The following is a 12,081-nucleotide window of genomic DNA, read 5'->3' on the forward strand; positions in this document are numbered from 1 at the left end:
GATGATGATGATGATGATGATGATGACGATAAGCATGGTCCTGCTGTTCTGTTCTTTAAAAAAAAGGGAAATCCCAGTTTGTTTTTTCATGTGAGCTTTCACCCCATGAGCTCTAAACCTCTGGACTTTGGCCATCTGTAGTCCATGACCCCTAAAGACAGCAAGAAAATGCTGTAGTACTGAATTTTGATCTTGTCTGCAAGGTCTGCAACCCTAACCCAACTGAAGGTGCCGTACACATAAGAATAACATTTAAAAGGTACTTGTTGACTATCGGTCCACACACTGACTAAGTTTACCACACACTTTGGACTGCATTCCCAAAGACGATTAAAATAAAAGATTAAAAATGACGGATTTAACCCTGTAATGCCAGGTGAATCATATCTGATACATGAGTTTTAGAGACCTCTAAATCATCAGATGCATGTATGTAGAGCAGGGGTGTCAAACTCATTTTCATTCAAGGGCCACATACTGCCCAATTTAATCTCACTTGGGCCGGATCATTAAAAAGATGGAAGGAAGGAAGGAAGGATGGATGGATGGAAGGAAGGAAGGAAAAGAAGGAGGAGAAGGAAGAGTAGACAGTAATGAAAGACGGAAGGAAGGAAGGAAGGAAGGAAGGAAGGAAGGAAGGGACGAAGGACAGATAGAAGGAGGAGAAGGAAGAGTAGACAGTAATGAAAGACGGAAGGAAGGAAGGAAGGAAGGAAGGAAGGAAGGAATGAATGAATGATAGAAGGAAGATTAGAAGGAAGGAAGGGACGAAGGACAGATAGAAGGAGGAGAAGGAAGAGTAGACACTAATGAAAGACGGAAGGAAGGAAGGAAGGTAGGAAGGAAGGAAGGAATGAATGAATGATGGAAGGAAGAAAGGGAGGAAGGCCAGATAGAAGGAGGAGAAGGAAGAGTAGACAGGAATGAAAGACGGAAGGAATAAAGGAAGGAAGGAAGGAAGGAAGGAAGGAAGGGAGGAAGGCCAGATAGAAGGAAGGATGGAAGGAAAATAAGACAGGAAGGAAGGAAGAAAAAGAAGACAGAAAGGAAGGAAGGGAAAATGTAAGGAAGGAAGGAATAAGGAAAGTGGGCCAGATCAGACTCCTCGGCGGGCCAGATCTGGACCACGGGCCGCATGTTTGACATCCCTGTAGTAGACAGATAGACCAATGCAATTCCTGTCATTCATCTGTAAATCTGTCCATTTTCACTTCATTACATTTCATGCATTATATATTATGCATTAAATAAGTTGAAGGTGGTGATATGAGCTTTAATGCAGGACCTCAAAAAATGCTGTATTCAAATTATGTTTATGTTCAAAACCCATGCTATGAAAAATAAACTGCTAAAAATTCAACTAAACTCACAGATGCAAAGTCTTATTTAACCCTTTATTGGGCAAATAATTATATTTGGTAACTTCTGTAAATATCCCAAAATATCCTTCCTTCCATCCTTCTTTCCTTCCTTCCTTCTTTCCTTTCCTTCCTCCCTGCCTTCTTTCTTCCCTTCCTCTTTTCTTTCTCCCTCCCTCGTTCCTTATTTCCTCCGTCCTTCCTTCCTTTCCTTCCTTCCATCTGTCCTTCCTCCCTCCCTTCTTCTCTCCTCCCTTCCTTCTTTCCTTCCTCCCTTCCTTTCCTTCCTTCCATCTGTCCTTCCTCCCTCCCTTCTTCTCTTCTCTCCTCCCTTCCTTCTTTCCTTCCTCCCTTCCTTTCCTTCCTTCCATCTGTTCTTTCTCCCTCCCTCCTTCTCTCCTCCCTTCCTTCTTTCCTTCCTCCACCCCCCTTTCTTCTTCCTTCCTTCCTTCTTTCTTCGCTTCCTCCCTCCCTCCTTCTCTCTTTCTTTCCTCCCCCCTACCTTCCTTCCTTCCTTCTTTCCTCCGTCCTTCCTTCCTTTCCTTCCTCCCTCCCTCCTTCCTTCCCTTCCTCCCTCCTTCCTTCCCTTCCTTCCTTCCTTTCATCCTTCCTTCTTTCCTTCCTTCCTTCCTTTCAATGAGTGTCCTATAAAGGGAACCAATTTTTGTATGGTTCAGGCTTTAAAGGGTTAAAGTATGACAGTAAAAAGCACTTGCATGATAAATATAAATAAATAATGTTGGCTATGAAGTTAATAGAAGGCCAGTTTGTGTATATAGGTATGTTTTTATGGACCTGTGTGGTATTGCAAGAGCAGCAGCAGGGTATTAAAAAGGACCTGAGGGCTCGGACATGTGGTTTTAGTAGTTTTGCAATATTGTAAACCATAAAAAAAGGGTTTTAAAATCAATTCAAAAAGTTACTGGTTGAGTCGTTAAAATTGGTGTAATGTGCACACAAGTCCAGTAAAAAGTGCATTGTAGTGGTGGATTCAACTAGAGATGAAAAAACTCCCACAATGTTCCTGAGGTGAATAAAAAAAGCTGATTTTATGATAGGATTTATATGCAAGTTAAAGTTTAGTTCCCAGTCTGAAGTTACACCCAGGCTGGTTACTTCTCTTCTACTTTGTTAGCCAGGTAGCTCATTTTATTTTAGAGCGCTCTGCAAAATGCTTTCCTGTCCGATGTGTATTTCAGGAGTTAACATATACACTTTCTATCCTAATGCTTTAATGCAATAGTCATGTTTACCTACTTTCTCCATGCTCCCTCTTAATATGCTCTCAACTAATGTAATGTAAAAGTCCTGGCAGATGCAGAGGGTCAGGAGGGTTCATTAGCCTGCTTTTTTTTTTTTATATGCCAAAGTACAGTTAAGTACTATAACTAGGATTGTTCATGTTAGTCTTGGCTGAAGCTTAAGGAAAAAAAAAAAAAAAAAAAAAAAGAGGGGAAGCAAGGCAAATATGTGCTAGAAAGATCTAGATCAAAATCAGAAAAGTTGCTATGAAAACTTGACAACTTGTGTAAATCCTCTGATAAGTGGATGTGGAGTATTAAAGCGAAGTGGTCTCGATGCTTTTGGGAGTCGGGACACTCGCCTGTTCGCACACAGTCAGCAAAGCCAAGCGCTGAGAGTAAACTTTGTGTATCTCTCCCTGTCTGTGACAGTGAAGCCGGCCAAAATCCACTGCTGAGGGGGGAAGTTTATCCCGTTACACACTGTGACAACAATCTGCTGCAGGTTGGAGCAGGAGGCTCGGCTTGGCCTGCAGAGACTTGACAAAGCTGATGCCAATCACACAGAGAGGGCTACGGTGGAAAGCTACGGTGGAAGCGAGGAAAGTTGGAGATAATGACGTGAATGGGTGAAATACAGCAGTGTGCCATTTTTACAAAGTTGCATTCAATATTTTTTTTCTTTTATCACTTCAGAAGCAGGGACACTGTGATAAAACTGCTACAAAATGAAAAAACATAAGAGTCCATAAAGAGAGACTGAGTTTACTTTAGTTTAGGATCCCTATTAGCTGCAGCCTAATTCATCTTAGGGTCCAAAGATAAGCATAAAAGTGCACGAGTATAGCAATTAAAAGGGAAATTATTTTACAGCATTCAAAAATATGCATAGCTGAACCATTTCATGCTTCACAAAGATGAATCAAACCAATTCATAGCTTCTCTTCCTGTAAAGTATGAATGATAAGTCTATTAGCCAAATCTGCGTGTGCCTGCATGACAGATTCAATCATTTTATCACATTTTTATATCCTAACTTTCTAACGTTCAATATTAAACCTAAGAATTTGTGCTCTGTGCTTTTGGCCACATGGCTCTCCCAGAAACACACCCACTCCGACAGCACTGACGTCTGGCTGCTCCGTGAGGACGTTTGTCAGCCAACCTGTTTTGTGCTGTCAACAATGACAAGAGGGCGTGGGCCTTATTCAATTCTACAGTACAAGCTGTTATAGTACGCTCAACACGGAGCCTGGCAAATGTCTGTGTTGGCGCTATGGGAGAAGACGAAGCAGGGTGATTGGCAGTCGGCCAAGCCAGCATACAAAACACAAGTGTGGAGACAGAGCAAGGGCGAAAGAGAGTGAGTGGGGTGGAGCTTGGCTGAGCTTTTTATCACAGGGCTATAATTCACTCCCTTGTAAACACTGAGGAAAAGCTGTCTACCAATACACTGACTGCTCTGCATAGGCACAACCAGAGCTGGGAAAAGAGATCTTACAAGCTCACATCAAGGACAACGAGTCTAACATGGTTGTAGTTGATGTTGTTTTTTTTTAAACCAGCGAGTACTGTGACTGAATTTCTGATGATACAAACATTGCTTTTGGTGCTCTGACAAAACAAAACTCAAACAGTAGGAAAACCGCTGTTGGGCATGACCTTTAATGCAAAAGGCTATCTGTCAAACACCTTTATGTAGACGAAGCTTCCCCGAGGGGTTTTACACAGCATCCTGACAATTGAAGCATTTCTGCAGAAACAATGAAGGCCAACAGCTCCACCCGTCACAGTCACACACCGCCTCAGTTTTCCTCTGGGCATCCACTGACTATATACACAAGTCTGATTTGAGTATGAGCGAGATGACTGGTGTTTGGATAAAGAAAAAGAAAAGAAAAAAAAAACGTTGGTAGGCACGGAGGGGAGAGAGAGTTGATAGAGGAAACAGGATAGGAAGAGGAAACATTTCCTGTTGTAAAATAATCTAGTTTGGAGGAAGAAGAAGAAGAAGAAGAAGGAAAACAATAACCATTCAGTTCAGTCGGCGGTTGGCCAGAGGAAACACTCACCTTCTCCAGTTGTTGTCCGGAGGTGGAGACAGGTACACCGTTCCATACGGAGAGCTCTCCATGTGGGGGGATAGTTAAGGAAAAATGGCACAAATATAGAAACATCACAGAGACAGCAGATTCATTTTTATAACAATTACATGCACATATCTTTATATTTTTAAGGTAGTACTGCAGAGAAATCAAATTGCAAGGTATAAAAGTGTTATTAACTGGTAGATAATGTGAGTTTTTAATCAGTCTTTTGCATTGTGTTCACTCAGATGACCACACCCATAACAATGCACTTCTCTCTGTGCAATTCTACTGCAAATGGAAAGAAGAAGAAGAAGAAAAAATGGAGCTATTCATGACTTGGAAGAAGCAGGCGATATCTGTGTCTGTTCTGCAGCTCGCTTCGGTTCAAGTTTTCTATCACAGCAGCAGCAGTCACACAGTCAAGGTTGCGGGCCATTAATATTTAAACAAGCTCTCGGTAGTTTAAAGCTCGTCTTTTGACAGCAGCCGTGGGAAATTGGACGGTGGAACTGCTCAAAGTGCAAGACAGAAAAAAGTCTGACATGCCAGAAATGCAGCTGATCCTCCGGGAGCTGCTTTAGATAGTTTTAGGTGAAAATTATTAACAATTTTGAGTTACAATTAGTCGTAAGCTTTAATCTACGTCTTCGCCTTGGATCGTGAATTGATGCGTCACAACTACAAGCTCTGAAAAACAAACATATGATGTAAAAAAAAAAAAAAAATGTTCAAAGAGGAGGAAAAGAAAGCATTTTTTATTTTTTATTTTATTATTGCGGGCACGTTCTCATCAAAGTTCCACTGCGGCGAGAGACAAGTGTGAACAAAGAGAGCTGCCTTTTTCAAATACTTAATGAAACAATGACAGCATTATTTGATTTACTGCTGAGTGCAGACAGAGTTCCTGGCATTGTCAAGTGGAAGGGCAGGACTTCAGTTGGGTGGTGTTTTGTCTTGCTGACGGTCGAGCTCCTATGCTTTTAGTATCAGCTTGTTGTTTGGGGAGGGGGGGGGGGTGAGTGTGGGGGAGGGGTGTTGAAAATAATGACCGATCAACATAAAAACAACTCGAAGCAAGAGACTGGGTGGAAACACAAGGACAAACTGTGGCTCTGCCTAGTTTCTGTTTCAGCCTTGGACGAATTATTATCAGTGGTTAAACAGATTTACTGTACATGGACTGGAGCCCTGCTATCTCTCGTCATCTCCAACACAAAACACGAGACAACAAACACACTACCACAAACTAGGTGGAAAGACGCTACAGTAGTTCCTCCAGACACACACAGAGAGAGAGAGAGGGAGAGAGAGAGAGAGTGAGAGAGAGAGAGAGAGAGAGAGAGAGAGAGAGAGAGAGAGAGAGACTACCACACACAGAGAGAGAGAGAGAGAGACTACCACACACAGAGAGAGAGAGAGAGAGAGAGAGAGAGAGAGAGAGAGACTACCACACACACACAGAGAAAGAGAAAGAGAGAGAGACAGAGAGAGAGAGAGACAGAGAGAGAGAGAGAGAGAGAGAGAGAGAGAGAGAGAGAGAGAGAGAGAGAGAGAAGGAGAGGGAGAGAGACAGAGAGACTACCACACACACACACAGAGAGAGAGAGAGAGAGAGACTAGGAGAGAGAGAGACAGAGAGAGAGAGAGAGAGAGACAGAGAGAGAGAGAGACAGAAAGAGAAAGAGAGAGAAAGAGAGAGAGAGAGAGAGAGAGAGAGAGAGAGAGAGTGCGAGAGAGAGGAAGAAGGGACGATCCTGTCAAACTGGTTATTTTACTAGTTCATGTACTCTTACTTAACATCTTGCACCAACTATAACGCTCTCAGGTCAGGTAACCCTCCCCAATCTGTAAGACGGCACATTCACTTCTGGTATGTGTTGCAAAAAGAAAGAATGAATGAGTAATCATTTCTCTCTATATAATGCACAGGGTGTGAAGTAGAGAGGGTATAATTAAACAAAATCACCCCTCTATTTCACTATCAAATCAGAGCCGCTAACCACATTCCCCCATTTTAAAATTACGGCGGTATGATTTGATAAGCTAGAATCACGAACAGCGCTACATAGATTAGCATTTTTAAAAAATACTACACTGCTCCTCCTCTCTCTCTCTCTCTTCATCATTTACAACAGCCTCCACTAAATCTCTGTGGATTTTTAGGAACATGGAGGTATGGAGGACTTTTTCTGGAGGCCTCACATTAGCAGTGTTTTTACTTCTCACAGCCTATCTGGCAGAAAAGGGGAGGGGAGGGGGGGCGGTTAGGCTTGGGTATCGGAAACTTTTCAACACCAGTGCCAAAACTATATCTGACTATTTTCTGTAATAATAATAATAATAATAATAATAGCATCAGGCGCTTATGCACTGTCTGTAAAACTGTGCTAATATCAGTTGTTTTTGTAAAATGTGGAGACATGACTGCTGTGGCTGAATGTTTTATCCTGACTCAAAATCTTACAGCCAAAAAACAAAAAACAAACAAAAAAAACCTCACTGACATTTCTGCAGCAGAGGCTCGGGCTTATGCAAGAATTCGCCTACAGGCATCAGGGAATCAATACAGTATCACATTCTTTTAATTGGGTAGCATGGACAACTCAATAATGAATCCAAAACATGTTTGACTTTTAATCCACACTCCTTTTAAATGGAATTAAACTTATTGTATATAAAAAGGAATAATTCAATTATAAAATGTTTTTTTCATGAAATTGGGGAGTGGCGTCTGGCTGCAACAATTACTCTATTCATAGCAATGAATCACAGCATTCAAACAAAAACAACAAAAAAAGCACAATGATGGTAAATGTAAGCAAAGGAAATGCCTCAAACACAGCTGATGATTACAAATAAAGAGAAAATTATCTTTCCTGTTTTCCAAATTTCACAGACAGAGAGACTACACCTCCTCAGGTCTCATTTGGGGCCTGTGAAATGCTGTTTTACTACCTTTACTTCGGTCCACTTCTGTCACACACATGCCTCCTAAAACAAATCCACTGTGTTTTTTTAATTTTTAAAGAGTCTCCAGAATACAAAAGCTTCACCATATTTAGTCCTGACTCAAATCCTCATCATTCCCTCTGCTGATATTTTAAGAATGACGAATTAAAAAGCACTCGGAGATGATGAGATGTTCACTCCAACACACACACACACACACCTTGTGACCATGAGCCGACCGGACAGTCCTTTCTATTTTGGCACCAACAACACCAACGATCTCTCTTTCAACAATGACCTTTACTCCATGTTGACCACACTAACTATACGCAAGGACACGTGCACACAGTATGCACGTGCGGGACCAAACACCACCCACCACCACCCACCACCCAACACAAATGGGCAAACGGCTCCTGTTTTGATACTAACAAGAGCAGACGACGTCCGTGGGAATACATACAGCCAAGCTACACATATTCATATTATAGTGTTAATACATTTCACAGTAAAGAGAAAAGATTAAAGTCCAACTGAAATCACATTTACTCCTCCTCCTACCTGTTCTTCAGTCAAAAATATCAATGAGGTTTTAAATATATTCAATTTAAAGAATAAACATATCTAAAAATTATACTTTTTTATTATTAACAGGAAGAATAAAAGAAACTGAGGAAGTATAAAATGCGTCTTTTCCCACCAGTCACTGGAGGAGTGTGTTGGTGTTGGTGCTACACCGTAAAGAACAGAGAAAACACACAAACTGCTGTAGCTAGAGCTGGTAATTCAAGAGTAAAGAGAGTAAGGACTTCATCGGCATCCAACCAGACTAAATTAACATGTGCAGATATGTTTACATGCTGTTTAATGTGCAGCAGCTAATTGGCTATCTAGCCTGCTATCGGAAGTTAGCGGTGCACATTTCCCCCGTGAATTTTTGTTTAGTGGCCAATTCAACGAGCTAAAAGTAAATATGTAGTTATTTCTCTTCAGCCAATCAGAAAACAACATAGACCAGTAAGAAAACATGGCGGATGAGAGCGAGGACCAGCTTATACGACTTTTTTTAAGAACAGCAGTTTTGCAATTGTAGCTCGAAAATGTACTGCAATTAAATAAAACAAAAATGACTTGTTTGCAAGCGTCCTAGGTGTGACTTGTTCTTTTTCTTTTTCATTAACGTAAAAAGGTTAGGTTGTCGTGAGTTCAGTTGGCTAGCGTTGGAGCACTTTGGTAGCTGAGTGGTTACCACGGATACCACATAATCGCAACGTCCCTCTCTCCCTCGTTTCCTGCAAAAAAATCCCAGAAATAAATCTTTAAAAACAACAACAGCTAACAAAGGTTAGCTAACGTTAACATACTTCGATCACTAGCCAAATAGCAGCAACATTTAATCTGTTCATTGTTGGCTATCAAAAACAAACAGAAATCCAGCTAATCCACTTAATACAACGTAGCAAAGCAGAAGTAGTGGGGTATGCCTGTGTGTAGTTGCTATGGAAACGGTTATCTGTGTCTGAATGGCCTAGCTTTAGGTTTGCTCGATTGCAAGCGTCCTAGGTGGGACTTGCTCTTTTTCTTTTTCATTTACGTAAAGGTTAGGTTGTCGTGAGTTCAGTTGGCTAACGCTGGAGCGCTTTGGTAGCCAAGTGGTTACCGCGGATACCACATAATCGCAACGTAATAAAAGAAATAAATCTTAAAAAAAACAAAAAAAAAAACAAAAAAAAAAACTTACTAAAACGTAGCAATGCAGAAGTAAGGGGGGTATGCCAATGTGTAGTTGCTATGGAAACGGTTACCATCACATGACTTGGGATTCTTTTGCAAGTTGCATCCAGTCTGGTAGTGAATCATTGATCTGAGCTGGCCTTTAAACAGGCAGGGAAGCTAGCGTGGTTCACAGGTAATGAGTGTGTGGCTCCTTTGTTGTGCATCAGGATGCAATCAGGCTTAGTGTGACATCTGCTCTACTTAGGGCAGGGAAGGAAGGAAGGAAATAAGGAAGGAAGGAAATAAGGAAATAAGAAGGTAAGGAAGGAAAGACAGGAGGAAGGAGGGAAGAAAGTTAGGAAAGAGAAGGAAGGGCAGATGGAAGGAAGGACAGAAGGAAGTAAGTAAGGAAGGACAGATTGAAGGAAGGACAGAAGGAAGAAAGGAAGGAAGGACAGATGGAAGGAGGGAAGAAAGTTAGGAAAGAGAAGGAAGGGCAGATGGAAGAATGGAAGGAAGGACAGAAGGAAGTAAGTAAGGAAGGACAGATTGAAGGAAGGACAGAAGGAAGAAAGGAAGGAAGGACAGATGGAAGGAGGGAAGAAAGTTAGGAAAGAGAAGGAAGGGCAGATGGAAGGAAGGACAGATGGAAGGAGGGAAGAAAGTTAGGAAAGAGAAGGAAGGGCAGATGGAAGGAAGGAAGGAAGGACAGATGGAAGGAGGGAAGAAAGTTAGGAAAGAGAAGGAAGGGCAGATGGAAGGAAGGACAGAAGGAAGTAAGTAAGGAAGGACAGATTGAAGGAAGGACAGAAGGAAGAAAGGAAGGAAGGACAGATGGAAGGAGAGAAGAAAGTTAGGAAAGAGAAGGAAGGGCAGATGGAAGGAAGGAAAGATGGAAGGAGGGAAGAAAGTTAGGAAAGAGAAGGAAGGGCAGATGGAAGGAAGGACAGATGGAAGGAGAGAAGAAAGTTAGGAAAGAGAAGGAAGGGCAGATGGAAGAATGGAAGGAAGGACAGAAGGAAGAATGGAAGGAAGGACAGAAGGAAGTAAGGAAGGAAGGACAGATTGAAGGAAGGACAGAAGGAAGAAAGGAAGGAAGGACAGAAGGAAGTAAGGAAGGAAGGACAGATTGAAGGAAGGACAGAAGGAAGTAAGGAAGGAAGGACAGATTGAAGGAAGGACAGAAGGAAGAAAGGAAGGAATCTGAGCTGGCCTTTAAACAGGCAGGGAAGCTAGCGTGGTTCACGGGTAATGAGTGTGTGGCTCCTTTGTTGTGTATCAGGATGCAATCAGGCTTAGTGTGACATCTGCTCTACTTATGACAGAATGATGCGTTATCACTTTATTCAAAGATTTGATTGGCTGTATCAAAATAGAGTCAATATTTACATAGACATAGATAACTAACGGTATTCCATCAAATTAATGCAAAACTGCAGGGGCAACATCACCAAGCCAAAAAAATGCAAAGTATACATTTCTCCCCTTTGGGTTTTTTTTTTTCCTCTTCCTCTTCTCGCAGGAAAAGGCAAATAATTATATTTGGTAACTTCTGTAAATATCCCAAAATATCCTTCCTTCCTTCCTTCCTTCCTTCCTCCCTCCTTCTCTCCTCCCTTCCTTCTTTCTATCTGTCCTTCCTCCCTTTCTTCCTTCCTTCTTTCCTTCCACCCTTTCTTCCTTCCTTCTTTCCTTCCATCTGTCCTTCCTCCCTTTCTTCTTTCCTTCCATCTGTCCTTCCTTCCTTTCTTCCTTCCATCTGTCCTTCCTTCCTTCCTCCCTCCCTCCCTCCCTTTCTTCCATCTGTCCTTCCTTCCTTCTTTCAAGTCTTCTTTTCCTTCCTTCCTTCCTTCCTTCCTTGAATGAAAATGAGTTTGACACCCATGGCATACATCCTTTATGACCATTATGTTACGCATCTGTTGTGATCGTTGCCCACATGAATAATATATACCACAGTTATGACATCCGAGCGTCTCTCTCTCTCACACACACACACACACACACACACACACACACACACACACACACACACACACACACACACACACACACACACACACACACACACAGTGACAGGTCATTGAGTCATGTCTGTCCGGAGGCGGAGAATAAACAGATCCACTTATTAAAATGCTCTGAGTTGTGGGGGTACTGATGGTTCAGTGGGCTAAGTGGTGTCTCATGTTAATGCGACATATTGGGTGTGAATCCAGATCAAGCCATGAGCTCCATGTCAACCACTCTGTCTCTCCCAGTCCTTCCAGGATCTCTCCCAGTCCTTCCAGTATCTCTCCCAGTCCTTCCAGTATCTCTCCCAGTCCTTCCAGTATCTCTCTACAGCAGAATATCTAGAACATCCCAATAAATACATATATTGAAGAACAAATGTAATGACTTTTAAGACCTTTTTAACCCTTGTGTCAGCCTACTGGGTCAAATTGACCCAGTCTGTTTTGACCGTTCCTTCTTTCCTTCCTTCCTCCTTCTCTCTTTCTTTCCTCCCTTCCTCCTATCTTTCTTTCCTCCCTTCCCTCTTTCCTTCCTCCCTCCCTCCTTCTTTCCCCCCTACCTTCCTCCCTCCTTCTTTCCTCTGTCCTTCCTTCCTCCCTTCCATCCTTCCTTCTTTCCTCTGTCCTTCCTTCCTCTCTTCCATCCTCCCTTCTTTCCTCTGTCCTTCCTTCCTCCCTTCCATCCTTCTTTCCTCCCTTCCATCCTTCCTTCCTT

The 12,081-nt window shown here is 42.2% G+C and overlaps 1 protein-coding gene across 1 annotated transcript in view; it reads right to left on the reverse strand.

Moving 5' to 3' along the window:
- crtc3 (CREB regulated transcription coactivator 3) overlaps positions 1–12,081 on the reverse strand; it is a 94,866-nt gene that overhangs the window by 52,498 nt on the left and 30,287 nt on the right. The window contains 1 exon segment of the mRNA XM_053324285.1: positions 4,672–4,731. Within this exon segment, the coding sequence (XP_053180260.1) occupies positions 4,672–4,731 (60 nt within the window).

The sequence above is a fragment of the Scomber japonicus genome, chromosome 1 (assembly GCF_027409825.1).
Source record: "Scomber japonicus isolate fScoJap1 chromosome 1, fScoJap1.pri, whole genome shotgun sequence".
Taxonomy (NCBI): domain Eukaryota; kingdom Metazoa; phylum Chordata; class Actinopteri; order Scombriformes; family Scombridae; genus Scomber; species Scomber japonicus.